The 14,714-nt window shown below is 27.2% G+C and overlaps 1 protein-coding gene across 1 annotated transcript; it reads left to right on the forward strand.

Annotated features, from left to right (window-relative positions):
* Positions 1-8,013: 8,013 nt before the first annotated feature.
* LOC120068091 (NAC domain-containing protein 12-like) lies at positions 8,014-10,098 on the forward strand. The gene is made up of 3 exons (XM_039019787.2): positions 8,014-8,692; positions 8,780-9,048; positions 9,166-10,098. Exons 1-3 carry the CDS (start codon positions 8,506-8,508, stop codon positions 9,874-9,876), a joined length of 1,167 nt encoding a protein of 388 aa, XP_038875715.2. The 5' UTR covers positions 8,014-8,505; the 3' UTR covers positions 9,877-10,098.
* The last annotated feature ends 4,616 nt before the right edge of the window (positions 10,099-14,714 follow it).

Below are 14,714 nucleotides of genomic sequence, written 5' to 3' on the forward strand. Positions count from 1 at the left end.
TTTCCAACATTATCTAAATTTATTGCATGCATGCATTTAACTTTGAGGAGAGAGAGAGAAATATTGAGAGACGTTTTTATTTATTATTATTACTTCAACGTAATATGATGTTGGAAGATTTGAAACATTGCATCTCTTACTAAATTATTGAGGATGTGTTTTGTCCAAGGAATTAGAAAGTATGAGTTATGAATTCTACTCTTTGTTTGGTCGAAGGAACTTGTGGATTCCAACACTAAAAAATATCAATTTTATACCTTATTAATTCGTTACACTGTAGACTCCAAGAATTCACAAACATCATACACTTCATAATTTAGAGTTCACTATTTCATTTATTGGCCTAAACACCCCGTAAGTCTCTAATGATATTTTATATATTTTTTTATAAATGGAACATCCACGTGGGTGAATTTACATTTTTATTATATCCTACAAAACAAGATAAGGAAAAAAAAAGGATGATAAAATAATGTGACTCATGTGAATATAACATTAGAGATTTTAACTTAGATATAAGTTGTATAGTGTTTATTTATTAATTTAAATATTTATTATCATTATTATCATTAATCATTATTATATTATTTTTTTTTGTACTTTTTTTTCTCAAAAATATCAATCGTCATCAACACTTTTTTTTAATTAACACCTTGAGATTTTTGTTGACACTGACATTTTCGTAAAAGTAGACTGATATAATGAAATTTACCATAACTCATTAGCGTAAGCTTTTAGGTTCAATGATGATTTAACATTTTGAATCATCAATTAACTTAAGGAGTTGTTTGTTTCATGGGTATCCTAGATTCCCATGAAGTGGGCATTCGGATTACCATATTTGTTTTGAGGAATTATGAGATTCTCAGACATCCGAAGATTCCCAAACATTCTCGGATGCCCGAATTGAGGGCATCTGAAGAGTTTTGGATGCGCTCATGAAACATGGGTTTTCCAGATTTATGAGTTGAGGACAGCCCCCATTTACTTTTTTGTCATTTTTTTTTATTTTATTTTACATATATATATTAATCTTCATTTGCATTATATAATTAATATAAATATTGTCAACCATGTATATCATATACTTTTAATTATATCATAGTTCCTATTATTTTTTATTCAAACTTAAATTTAAATTAATATTTATTTTATAAAAAATCTTTAATTATGATATATTATTTTGTTGAGAAAATAACATACAAAAATAATATAAATTGTATTAATTTTAAAAGAAATTTAAATTGATAAAAATAAATATGTTCTATAAGTTCAAATTATATCAAATTAATTATAAAGTAATAAATAGTCATAAGCGTATTCTTGGAACTTTATGTAAATTTAAGTTATTCCTGAATAGAAATCCTATGAAACAAACACATTTATCAAAATATTTTCAGGTATTTGCAAAAATATTCTATAAAACAAACATGGTAATCTAAAGATGTCGGACACATCTATAATTCTTAATATATATAATTCTGGGCAAGATTTTGATTATTTATATTTAAAAAAAAAACGGCTCCTAAAAGTTTGAGCTAATATCTTATCGTGCTATTAAATTTTCGTCGAGCTATCAACATTTTCATCAATATTTTTACGTTTTTATGGGTCAATAATGTCGACATGAGGGATGAATTAACATAAATATAAACAAAAGGTCCTTGTGTTCTTTCATTTTTCTTTTTGAAAATTGGTCTTCCTATTAACTTATTTAAATAATTTAAATATCTTTTAATTTTTTTTTTATAAATTCTTCATAATATCCATGACAATCAATATTTCTATCATATTTTCATAAAATTGTGACTTGAACATTTTGCCACGTTTAAGTTGGAGAGTTTATGTCCTTAGAAAACTAATTCAAAATCAATGATCAGATTTTGATTCTAAGTGATCAAAATTATAAAAATTTATTCAACATGGCTTGTCTCTATATATTATCATAATCATTTGCTCTTTACAGTAATGTGTTGAATATTTGATTATGCTTGATTTAATTATATTAATTGATGAGAACCATAGAGTTGGGAAGATTTTGATAATTTGTATAGATGCAGTTATAATAAAAGCATGCTATGCCTCTAGGGAAAGAATATTTGAAAAAGAAGAAGAAAAAAGGAATGAAGAAAGAAAAATTTGGAAGAAACAAAAGTTGAAATGTTATGATTATTATGAAGACAGGTCTAAATAATTCATTCATTGATTTTCCAATACATTGACACATTTAAATTGTGAAGATTAATTAGCACTCCTAGCTTAAGTCCTACTTATAGCTACACACATGACACAAACCCCTCTTTTAATTAATTAATTAAAAAAAATCCTTCTTCTTTTTGCCCAGAAAAAAAAATGTTTCCTATTCAAAATAATTTTCATTTCAATAGTCAACATGAATTTCATTAGTGAACAAAACTTCAATCAATCATCTCTCTCCCAAAGTTGTTAGATCATATATCAAAAGATATCAATTATTCAGTTTGAATTTATTTGTTGGTTCGAATCATAAGTTTATTCGTTAAATTTTTCTAATTTGTATCTATTTGATCTAATAGGTCATTCAATAGGTCCTTAACCTATATATATAATATTTAATTCACAGATTTACTAATCACAAAAATAAAAATTTAACATAAAATTCAATTTAAGACTTACTAAAATAATTAATTGTTAAAAAAATATTAAATATGTATTGAGAAATTATTAGACATTAACTACATAAAAGTTTTAAAGTTTAGAGACCATATAAACTAACACACGAAAGTCTAGAGACCTATTAGTATATTTAAATATTTTTGAAAGTTAAGCGACTAAATAGACACAAACTTTGAAACTTTAAGACTAAATCTATGACTTGTTATATTATAAGTTAAGTCACTAAATTTTCACGTTCGTGTCAATTGCCAAATATTTCTATGAACCTTTTTTAGAAGTATATAATAAGCTTGTAAACTTTCAAATTTTCGCCAGAACTCCATAAACTTCAAAAGTCATCTAATAAACTACTACGATATCCTTTAAACTTTTTAATGAACCGTGTTTAATAGTCCTTGAACTTTTGATTTTGTGTTTGATATGTCATTGACCAAGTTGACCATTTTAAAAATTTGTGAGCCTAATTTGATACATAATCGAAAGTTTAATGTCCTAATAGACACAAAATGTTCAATATATCGAATAACCTTTTAAAAAAGTTTTTTAAAAAAATATGTCAGTGACTTATTTAGATACAAAATTAAAAATTTAAGAACCTAAAACTAAACCCATAGTTTGGTTGGTCACAATCTCAAAAGAGTTGGTCATAATATAGACCACAAAATTATTAACACTCAATATAAATATAGTTTAGAGAAATGATGAAAATATCCATGGATATGTCGATATATCTGTAAATTGAAGGGTTCAATATTGATATTAAATATCTATGGATATCTCCAACATTTTTTTATAAATGCTCTTAAAATATAAAAATATCTTCTATTTTGTCCAAAATGAATATGACTACTGATAACAATATCGTTAACTTAGTTTTGGAGTAAAAAGAATTTAATTATTAATCTAAATAAATTTTCTAAATTTCGTGACTTATAGAAATATCCGTCATATCGATATGTTATCAATATATCTATCGATATATCTATAAAATTGAAATCTCGATATTAATATCGACATCAATATTTTAATCTTTGTTAGGGATGTGAAAAGAAAGTCACGTATACTTGATGTAAGCTTTCAAACAAGATAAACCTAAAAAGTGTCCCCCTAGTTTTGAGCTGCTACCCCCTCTACACCTCATATGCAAAACTTCATCCTATGAAGTGTTTCCACATGCAATGTTGATTGATTGATTTATTTACTTAGTGATAATAAAAATTATAATTATAATTATTATAAAGACGGTTTTAAATAAAGGAAAATGAGCCAACTTATTTATAATTATAGCAAAACGTTACTGTCTATCAGTTAAGTCTATCACGACCTATCATTGATTGATAGTGACATTCTGCTATACTTCAAAATATTTTAAACAGTTTTATCATTTAAAACAATTAGATCATAGTCATCATCGAAGTTGGATTCTCCCATGTATATATAGAAAGTGTAATTTTTACTTTTTTAATGCTTAATTAACTAATTGTGATAAACGAACTAATCTATAAATTATCTTATATAAGCAATGATATGGAAAGATTAACAAAACATGATGAAATTTACTATTTTTTTTCTCATTTAAACTTTCTTCTTTTCTTTTCCTTTCCACCAATCATAAAATTTCAAGCGACTCCATTTATCAATTGTTGATTCAATGTTTGATTTAATGTTGAATAATGTGAAAAAGAGAAATCATTGAGGTTATATATTTTAACTAATTAAAAAAAAATTGTGATATTTGGTTTATGAATTATATTTGAGGATAAAAATAGTTGGACTAATTATAATTCATACGAAAATTAATTAAACTGATATATTAATATGAATTTCATTTTCATAAACATAGTTCAACTGAATTAATTATTGACTAAGAGATTAGAGATTCGAATCTTCGATTTGATATATTGTTGAGCTAAACAAAATATATCAATGGGGATTGCTTCAGGTTATATTAAAATTTCAAAATGATGCTTATTTACCTTGAAAGTTTTTCTTTCTTCTAATATTATCATATTTTTTTAGTACTAACTGATTTTTTTTTTTTGGGGGAAAAATAATGGTCATTTTCAAGATTATGAGCCCATATGATTTGATTTTTGGTTCTCTTTTGTCTTTTAAAAATATGCTTATACAAATAGTGATTTTATTTGTCTTGTAGTATCTACTTCGTAGACACGTTTTTAAAACTCTTAACAAAAAAATTAAAATTATAATAGATTTGTTGTTTTTGTTTTTATGATTAAAAAAAAAAAAAAAAGTTTGATCAAGCGATTGACAAAAGAAATGATAGGTGAAAAATCATAATTTATTGAAAAAAAGAAACAGAGTGAATTTTTTTAAATGTAAAAATAAAATAATTAATATGCCATATCCTATATATATTTGTTGAAAAATACTAAAATTTATCTCATGATAAAAATATCAGTCATATATCTATCATATCTATCAATTTGGAAAAAAAAAAAGTAGAGAAACAAAAAACATAGGTTTAAAAAGAAAAATTTGGTCCATTTAATTTTTTATATCTATTTAGTTCTTAACTTTAACATACACTCATTTAGTTTTCATATTTTAAAATTTTGTAACAATCTGAAATTCTAATGTGAAAATTTTCATCAAAATTACATGCAAATTTTCTTTATATAACAACTTTAGTTCTTTTAATTGATAAACAACACATGTGATCTCTACTTAGTTAATTAATCTAAACAAAATGGACTAAATCGTTTCAATTTTAAAAATGCAAGATTAGATTGCAATATATTAAAGCTTATGGAATAGAATTAGATTTAAAACTGATGGTATGTGGACTAAATTTTTTTATGTTTGGAGACCAAATTGTTAAACAAGCCTATTAAATCATATACATATTGATATTTAAATATTCAATCATAATTATTTGTGTACATTTTGATATGCAACTTCAAACATTTTACTTAATGTATTTGTCATGTATACATTGCTACTATGATTAAGGATATATATATATATATATAATGGTTTATAAAATTACAAAAAGTGGAAAGAAATAAGTTCTAAAGTTTTCTTTAAATACCCTTATATACTTCTTAAAAAAAAACCCTTATATTTACAAAATAGTAAATGCTATTGAATATGATATTGGAAGTCTTATATTTATTTAATTTTGATTTTTGAACTTAACATTTTGTCTTTTTAGCATTAAAAAAAACATTTTGTCTCTAATCCATAAACTAAAATAAAAATTTACCCTTCGGTTGAACCAAGAAAGCCCAATAAATAATTTTAAATTATGTTATTTGAATTAAAGAAATTAGAAAAGTAAAGAAAGTATTTTTTTTTAATGAAGAAAGTAAAGTTTTACCAACATATGCTTTTAGTTTTGTTTCATTAAACCATATTAAAATATGATATAGTTAATATGTAAGATTTTAAATAATGCTTTATATTGTGATAATAAACCATGAAATTTATTTGAACTTCATCCAAATATGTCCATCTAAATAGAGCAACAACTAATTTTTTTAAAGATTGATTTACAAAAAGACCTACGAATATAGACAAGTCTTCTATTTATTTGTGTGACTAATAAAATATCTATCTTCAAAGGGATTTATAGTATTTTTTTTTTTTAGTTCTAAAGACATTTATAGTAAATCATATATAATTAGTAATTCAAATTTTAGACATAAAAAAAGAATTTGGATTTTTGCTTGATGATCACACATTTAATTAGTAGACTACTCAAAACTTGTACTTTTGACTTAAAAACCATATAAGTTTAATTTAGACCCAAACAAAAAGTATAAATATTAAAACACAAACATTTGATAGCTTAGAAATCAAAATGAATGTTCAATAAAAGCAAACTAAAATTTTAACCACAAATTTCTTTTAGCATATTTTAATTAAAAGTTGAGAATTCAAAACTTACTGACCTCTATTTTTTTTTCCTAATACTAATAATGTCCTCCTTAATTAATCTAAATTACCAAAATTATTATTGTCAACAATCTTACTTTCATTTTTTTCCCCAAAAATATGAAAAAGAGAAGAAGAGAAATTGGCGGATTAGAAGAGAATAAATAATTGAAGTGCTTGTGAAAGAGGGTAAAAAGGAAGGAAGAGGTCAAGTGCAATGATATAGTTTGGGAATAGTAAAAAGGCAATATTATTAAGGTTAAAGTACTTATACTATTAGTTTCATTTTCTTTTAGTCCCTACATTTTTGTAAATCTTAAATTTTAACTTTCGTAAGAAAATACACTAGTGAATATGCTTTTTTTTTATAAAATTATATAAAAAAAACACTAAACTAATAATAGTGATTATTTTTAACATCATGGGTTGATCTAATGATAAATAGGTGCATAATTTTGATAAAGAACTAACCGGTCATGAATTCAATCCATGGTGGTCATTTATTTAAGATTTAATCTCTTTGATATCCAAATGTTATAGAATCTAGCAAGTTGGCTTGTGAGATTAGTCGAAATGCGTATAAGCTGGTCCAAACTCTCACGGATATAAAAAAATTTAACTATTTTAAAGATTTAGAACATCTAAATTATATGAACTAAATTGAAAGACCAAAATAATACTTTAACGTAAATCATAAAAGAGAAAAGAAAATAATAAAAGCATATTAGTTGTTAATTTTTGGTTCACACACCCCTTTGATAGCTAAGTGGCTCCGACCCCATCATCCCTCCTTTTTGCCTCTCTCTTGTCTTTCGAAGGTGGTTGCATTTCCAGAACCCTTTATTTATTTATTTATTTTTTAAATCTATTTAGAGAGAGAAACTCCGAAATTCAAAATAAAAAAAAACAAACAAACCAATAAATAAGAGTTTTTTTTTTTTCTCTTTTTCAGAAAGTGGTTGTTGTTTTAGGTGTGATTTTCAAATAGATTTTTAAGGTCGAAAGTCATGGTTTCGATTGGGGCGTTCCTCCCGCTTGCACTATTTTTTTTTTTGTTTCCCTTTTCTTCTAACTCTCCCTCCATTCTTCTTTGGAGCTACGGTTAAGGTTTCGTTAGATAATTATTTAGATTTTAAATTTTAGGTTTTTAAATTAAATCTATTTTTTTTATTAATTTCTTATCGGAATTTTCATATTTCTAAAGTAAAAAAGTCGAATTGTTAGCCAACAAAAATAAATTTTTAAAAACTATTTTTGATGTAGTTTTCAAAACTTGGATTAGCTTTGAAAATCTTGGTAAAAAATAATTAACAAAGTAAGAAATTTAAAAGTAGAAAGAGTGTTTATAGATTTAATTTTTAAAAAACTAAAAATCCGATAGATATCAAAGGGAGCTTTAGCTGATAGTTTTTTTTTTCTTTTTTACTATTATATATGTCTAGTGGTTATTAGAAGACGGGTGGAATTTTAAATCTACGTCCAATTGTTACTCTAAAAGAGTTAGATTTATGGCAAACCTCATTGAATAATTACAGTGTTCTTGGGACCCCACCAAATTAAAACCCTAATCTCTCTTTTTTTCTTTTCCTTGGGATAATAGAGTTACCAAATATATGGGGTTTGTGTGTATAATTTTAGGTGGTTGGCTGTTCTTGAAGCTTATAGGCTGAATACCCTAAGTACACTAATGCCCTATCATACCTAAAAAATAACTAGAACCCTTTTCATCAATTTCAGGACCTTACCTTCATTTTTCTCTTCTCTCTCTCCCATTATAAATTATGATTGCTTCATTACACTTTACGCACAAACACTTTGCTCTTTCAAAAACCCCACTCTCTTTCTCTCTCTCTCTTTCTCTTCTTACTAAAAACTTCAAACTAAACTTTCCTTCTTCAACATCTCTCTCTCTCTCCTTCTCGAGAGCTTTGTTCGTTGTTTGTATCTGTTTTCATGGCGGAACAAGATATGACTCTATCCGTCAATGGCCACTCGCAAGTTCCTCCAGGCTTCCGTTTCCATCCCACTGAAGAAGAGCTTCTACATTATTACCTTAGGAAGAAAGTTGCCTTCCAAAAGATTGATCTTGATGTCATTCGTGATGTTGATCTCAACAAGCTTGAACCTTGGGATATTCAAGGTTTTTTTTTTTTCTCGGAACTTTTTGTTTCTTCTCGTTTGTTGTTTTTTTTTTTTTTCTGTGTTTACATGCTTTGTTTTTGTGTAGAGAAATGCAAGATTGGATCCACCCCACAAAATGATTGGTACTTCTTTAGCCATAAAGACAAGAAGTATCCGACTGGAACTCGCACGAATCGTGCTACGGCTGCTGGATTTTGGAAGGCCACCGGTCGAGATAAGATCATTTATACTGGATCCAAAAGAATTGGGTTGAGAAAAACTCTAGTATTTTACAAAGGAAGAGCCCCTCATGGCCAAAAATCTGATTGGATCATGCATGAATATCGCCTCGACGACAGTGATCGCGATATCAATGTAAGCCCTGCAAATATCTCCTGCATCTTCTAATTGGAATTTACATTTTATTAGCGATAAAGATATTGTCTTTCATTTATATACTTAAAAGAATACTCTTCTCTGCTTCTTCTGAAGATTTGTAACTCGATCGGAGAGTCACAACTAGCAGAAGATGGATGGGTCGTGTGTCGCGTTTTCAAAAAGAAGAACTACCAAAAGAGCATAGATAGCCCAAAGACCTCCCCAACCTCCATGGATTCCGAGGTTCACTTACTAAACTCAAACAATGATGGTGTTTTGGATCAAATACTTCAATACATGGGAAGAACATGCAAGCTAGAAATGGAGTCATTTTCCAATATCGAAAACAACAACAACTCATCTTCAAGATTAATCCTCAACCCAAACAACAATAACAACACAGAAGATCAACAACAACCAATTGACAAATCATTCATGCATCTTCCAAGGCTAGACAGCCCCACAACAATCCCTTCAATAATCTCCCTCCACCAACTCGAAACAACGTCGTTCGATCACATCATCTTCAACCACGAGATGCTTTCAGTTTCAGAGACAACAACAGAGCCATCGCCTCGACCCATCGTCAAGCTCGACAATTGGGTCGCCTTTGATCGACTTGTCGCTTCCCAACTGAACGGCCACGATGAAAGAGCCATGGAAGACGATGAAGATGAACAACAACAACATCATCAACAACAACACCATCATCATATGCAAGTTTCAAGCCGAGGATTGGGATATGGTCATGAGAATGATATTTGGGGCTTCACTAAGTCATCGTCTTCCTCATCATTAGACCCACTATCCCATTTGTCGGTTTAGTAGAAGCACACTCCAATACCAACCTCAAATTATATATCATACTTCAACAACATCATCATCTTCTTCTTGTACTATCACCTTCCTTATATATATATATACTTCTTTTAATTAAACTTAGTATATATCAAAATATCTAAATCTATATATATATATATATATATATATGTCATTGTAATAAGTTTTGCTCCATATTAATACACTAGCCAACTTTTTTTTCCCATATATTTGGTCATAACACTCTTAGTTTTTATGTATAGAGACTAAGTTTATGAATATAATTCGACTTTGAAGATGGGTACTGAAGATTGTTTATTAGAGGTTTAATTGGTGTAATTTGAAGGTAATTATGGAGTTAAAATTTTTGAAGATTGAAGAATAATTGGGATCGATAAATTATTAAGGAAAAAAAAAAATAAAGAAAGAAAGAAAAGAAATTGGGAGTTGAGTCAATGGTAGAAATGATGTGAGGAAAGCTAATGGTCCAAAGCCGATTAATTCGTAACTAAATTGAAGAGTTTTGACAGATCAATCATAACCTCGCGTTGACTTTATTACCCAGATTGTAGGGCCCAGATTCCGGATACCGACAAACGAGAAGCTGACGTGGTTTGTTTTTATTGGTAGACTGTCATTCCTATGTTATGTACAGTTGGCGACAAAGTGTGCAGTGGTGGGGTCCACGGGAAGGTGTCTACCAGAAAATAATAATAATAATAATAGTAATGTTTTGTTTTTGTGATTTATTTATTTATTCTTTCTTTGTTTTCCTCATTAAAATAATAGAAAAAGGAAAAGGCGACTGCCTTTTGAGAAATAAGATGAGATGAGAAACATCATGTACGAATTTGAAACTGATTGTGAAACATTTCTTTTTGAGAAAAAAAAAATTCAAGAATAATTTTCTTTTGAATATATATATATTTATATACCATTTTAGGTCCTTTTGGATGATAGGCATTATTTCATGGTATGAATATTAAATATTTAAAATTTAAATATATGAGATAATTAATATCTTGAAGTTAAATATCATTATTTGGTTTACCAATTTTGAATATAGGTACAAAAATTAAATAATTATTTAGGCTCCGTTTAGTAATTATTTTGTTTTTTGTTTTTGGTTTTTTAAATTAAAGTTATTTCCTTCTCATAGCTTACATGATTTGCATATTTCTTAAGTATAATGGTTGAATTTCTAGTCAAATTTCAAAAACAAAAACAAGTTTTAAAAACTACTTTTTTAGTTTTCAAATTTTGGCTTGATTTTTTAAATAATTGTTAAAAACTAGATAACAAATGAAGAAATTTGAAGGTAGAACTATTGTCTATAGGCTTAATTTTCAAAAACAAAAAACCAAATATGAAACAATTACCAAACATGACCTTAATTAAATGTAAGTGAACAATTAATGTGTTCTTCATTAAATTAATATTATTTAATTTATTGTGCATTAATCAATTAATCAATAAAAATAAAATAAATGAATATTTTTATATTAAACAAATATTATTTCTTTATTTTAATTAATTACAAAAAAAAATTAAATAAATATAAATTAATTTAAATATAATGAATAATATAATTTATATTAAACCGCTAAGATAACATAAAATATTAATTGTAAATGTATAGGTGAAATTTATTAAGTATAAATAATATATTTATACTTAGGAATTAACTAAAACTAATAATAATGATTAGGCTATATTTTTATTCTTTCATGCATAAAAATTCTACTATTATGGAGAGTATTAGAAAACCTATAAAATAGAGATTTTAAAATTTCCTAGATAGATAATAATATCCTAGGATTTAAAAGCCTGCTCCATAGACAAGCCTTTAAGGATTTTGTTCATTTTAGTATAATTATATTAAATCTAGTCAGTTAAAATTAGTTTTGATTGATATTTGTAATGAAAATGTATAGAGATAAAAAAAAAAAAAAATGAAAATATGAACAATAAAGAAGCAAGGATCAAAAGTAAGGCCAAATATGTGAACCAAATTCATATTACAATGACCAAAGTAATGTTATAATTCTTTTTTTTAAAAAAAAATTGTACTTTTTTTTCCTATCGTGCTTGAAAGTTATTGATTGGAAAAGGGAACTATAATTATGAAAATTGTTTTTTTACCCCCCTCCCCAATCTTCTCATAGATTTCTAAAATTTAAAAAGATCTCAATTTATTCCTACAAATTCTGTCCCTACTTTTTATTTCATTATTTTAGCTTTAAACATATCGATTCTAGTTTTGAAAATTTTCGAATTAATAATTTACCTACTTTTTTAAAAAGAAAATTAAAATTTCAAGAATTTAAAATCAGATTAAATTTTATTTTATTTGTTGTTGAAAAAGATAAGAACAGAGGACCTATTCTAATATTTACAAGCAGTGAAGCCCTATGTATCTCTTTTAATCCTATAAAGAAAGAAAAATTCGACTTGACTTCTCCACAATAATTTTTTTTCTATAACTTTTTATTTGTTTTTATTTCATATTAATCCTGTCGTTTTTCCCGTTAAAAGTATGTCGGGTTTTTTTTTTCATTTCGTTATAATTAATAAATTTAATATTATTTTGTATATTTAATATCTATTAAATTTCTAACATAAGTACAATATTTTATGACAGTGTTACCTTGACAAATTTCACAAAATTAGAATTTGTCCCCTTTGATATTAACGGTAATAATTATTTGTCATGGATACTTGATGCCAAAATCATCTATGCTATGAATCTTGGGGAGACTATTAAAGAATAAAATATAACATTCAGGACAAAACAAAAACTATGATTTTCCTTCGTCATCATATCCACAAGGGATTGAAAATGGAGTATCTTACCATAAAAGATCCCCGTATCTTGTAGAAAAATTTAAAAGAGAGGTATGATCATCAAAAGACAGTTATTCTTTCTAAAACTCGTTATAAATGGATGCATTTGATGCTAGAAGATTTTAAATCAGTAAGTGATTAAAATTCAGCATTATTTAAAATCAGTTTAAAATTGTTGTTATGCGGAGAAAAAAATTACTGATGCTGATATGTTAGAGAAGATATTTTTTACATTTCATGTCCTGAATATGCTCCTACAGTAGCAATATCGAAAGAAAGGTTTTAAACAGTATTTTGAACTAATTTCATGTCTTCTCGTGGCCGAACAAAATAACGAGTTATTGATGAAGAACCACGAATCTAGACCAACCGGAACAACACCATTCCCTGAAGTGAATGTTGTGAATTTTAATAATAATCATGGTCGAGGTCGAGGTCACGATCGAGGTTGTGACCGTGGCAGAGGAAGAAATAATTATTATTTTCGTGGTGGTCGTTACAATCATTTAAATTTCAAAAGAACCACACAAAATGATGATCACAAAGGAAAAGCTCCACAAGATAAAAGTTCAAAGAATGTTGAAAATAAATACTTCCGATGCAGAATGACTGGGCATTGGTTATGTACCTATCGTACATCAAAATACTTAGTTGACTTCTATCAAGCCTCCCTGAAGGAAAAAGAAAAATATAGAAGTAAATTTTGCATATTAGGATAATGATATATTTGACCTATCCCATATGATAAATTTGGATGTGGCGGACCTTTTTGAATCTCCTAAAGAGATGATTGACACAGTTGATGGCACAACAAGTGTTTCTTTTGACTTTGAGAATATATAGACTTAATGTTGTTGTTTTCTTTTATCTATCTTCATGTTTTTTTACTAACTTTTTTATATTTTAAGTGTTGTTTTTCTTATTGTAATTATTTTCTTTTAATGAAGAAACATGGATCATTTATATATGTTGGGTGTTTCAAAAATGAGCAAAGAAGATCTATGTCTGACAGACAGTGCAACTACACATACAATACTTACAAATAAAAAATACTTTTCCAAATTGACAATGCTAAAAACAAAAGTAAATACAATATCAGGTTCTGCAAACTTGATTGAAGGTTTTGGAAAAGCAAATATTATTTTTCCTAAAGGAAAAAAATTTACAATTGACAATGAATTACCATGTGATGTTTGCGCTCAAGGAAAATTGATAATTAAACCATCACCAGCCAATATGGGGACTGAATCACCTGCATTTTTAGAACGAATTTATGGTAATATATGTGGACTCATTAACCCACCAAGTAGATCATTTAGATATTTTATGGTATTAATAGATGCATCCAGCAAATGGCCACACGTACGCTTATTATCAAGTCGAAATCTTGCATTTGTAAGATTACTTGCTCAAATAATTAAGTTAAGAGTACAATTTCCTAATTATACAATTAAGACCATTCGTCTTGATAATGCTGGTGAATTTATATCCCAAGCTTTTGATAATTATTGTATGTCAATTGAGATAAGTGTTGAACATCCTGTAGCTCATGTTCATATACAAAATGGTTTAGCAGAATCATTTATAAAACGTTTGCAATTAATTGCAAGACCATTACTTATAAGAGCTAAGCTTCCTTCATCTGTACGGGGACATGCTATTTTGCATGCAGTGTCACTTATACGTATTAGACCAGTAGCTTATCATAAGTACTCACCATAACAATTAGCTTATGGTCATGGGCCAAATATTTCCCATCTGAGAATTTTTAGATGTGCAATACATGCTCCAGTTGCTCTACCACAACACACTAAGATGGGTCCTCAAAGGAGGTTAGAAATATATATTGGATATGATTCCCCATCAATTATTAAATATCTTGAGCCCCTGCAAGTGATGTATTTACTGCACGATTTGCTAATTGTCATTTCAATAAGACAAATTTTCTAAAATTAGGGAGAGGAATTAAGAAGTTGGAAAAAGAAATTACATGGAATGCA

This window comes from Benincasa hispida, chromosome 12 (assembly GCF_027475165.1).
Source record: "Benincasa hispida cultivar pf3 chromosome 12, pf3_genome.v1.1, whole genome shotgun sequence".
NCBI lineage: Eukaryota > Viridiplantae > Streptophyta > Magnoliopsida > Cucurbitales > Cucurbitaceae > Benincasa > Benincasa hispida.

Bases quoted from the DNA above. Each gene is read 5' to 3' on its own strand.
- LOC120068091 (XM_039019787.2), top strand. From the start codon at position 8,506: ATGGCGGAACAAGATATGACTCTATCCGTCAATGGCCACTCGCAAGTT. The intron at 8,693-8,779 runs GTTTTTTTTTTT...GTTTTTGTGTAG, and splicing joins TGAACCTTGGGATATTCAAG to AGAAATGCAAGATTGGATCC. The intron at 9,049-9,165 runs GTAAGCCCTGCA...CTTCTTCTGAAG, and splicing joins ACAGTGATCGCGATATCAAT to ATTTGTAACTCGATCGGAGA.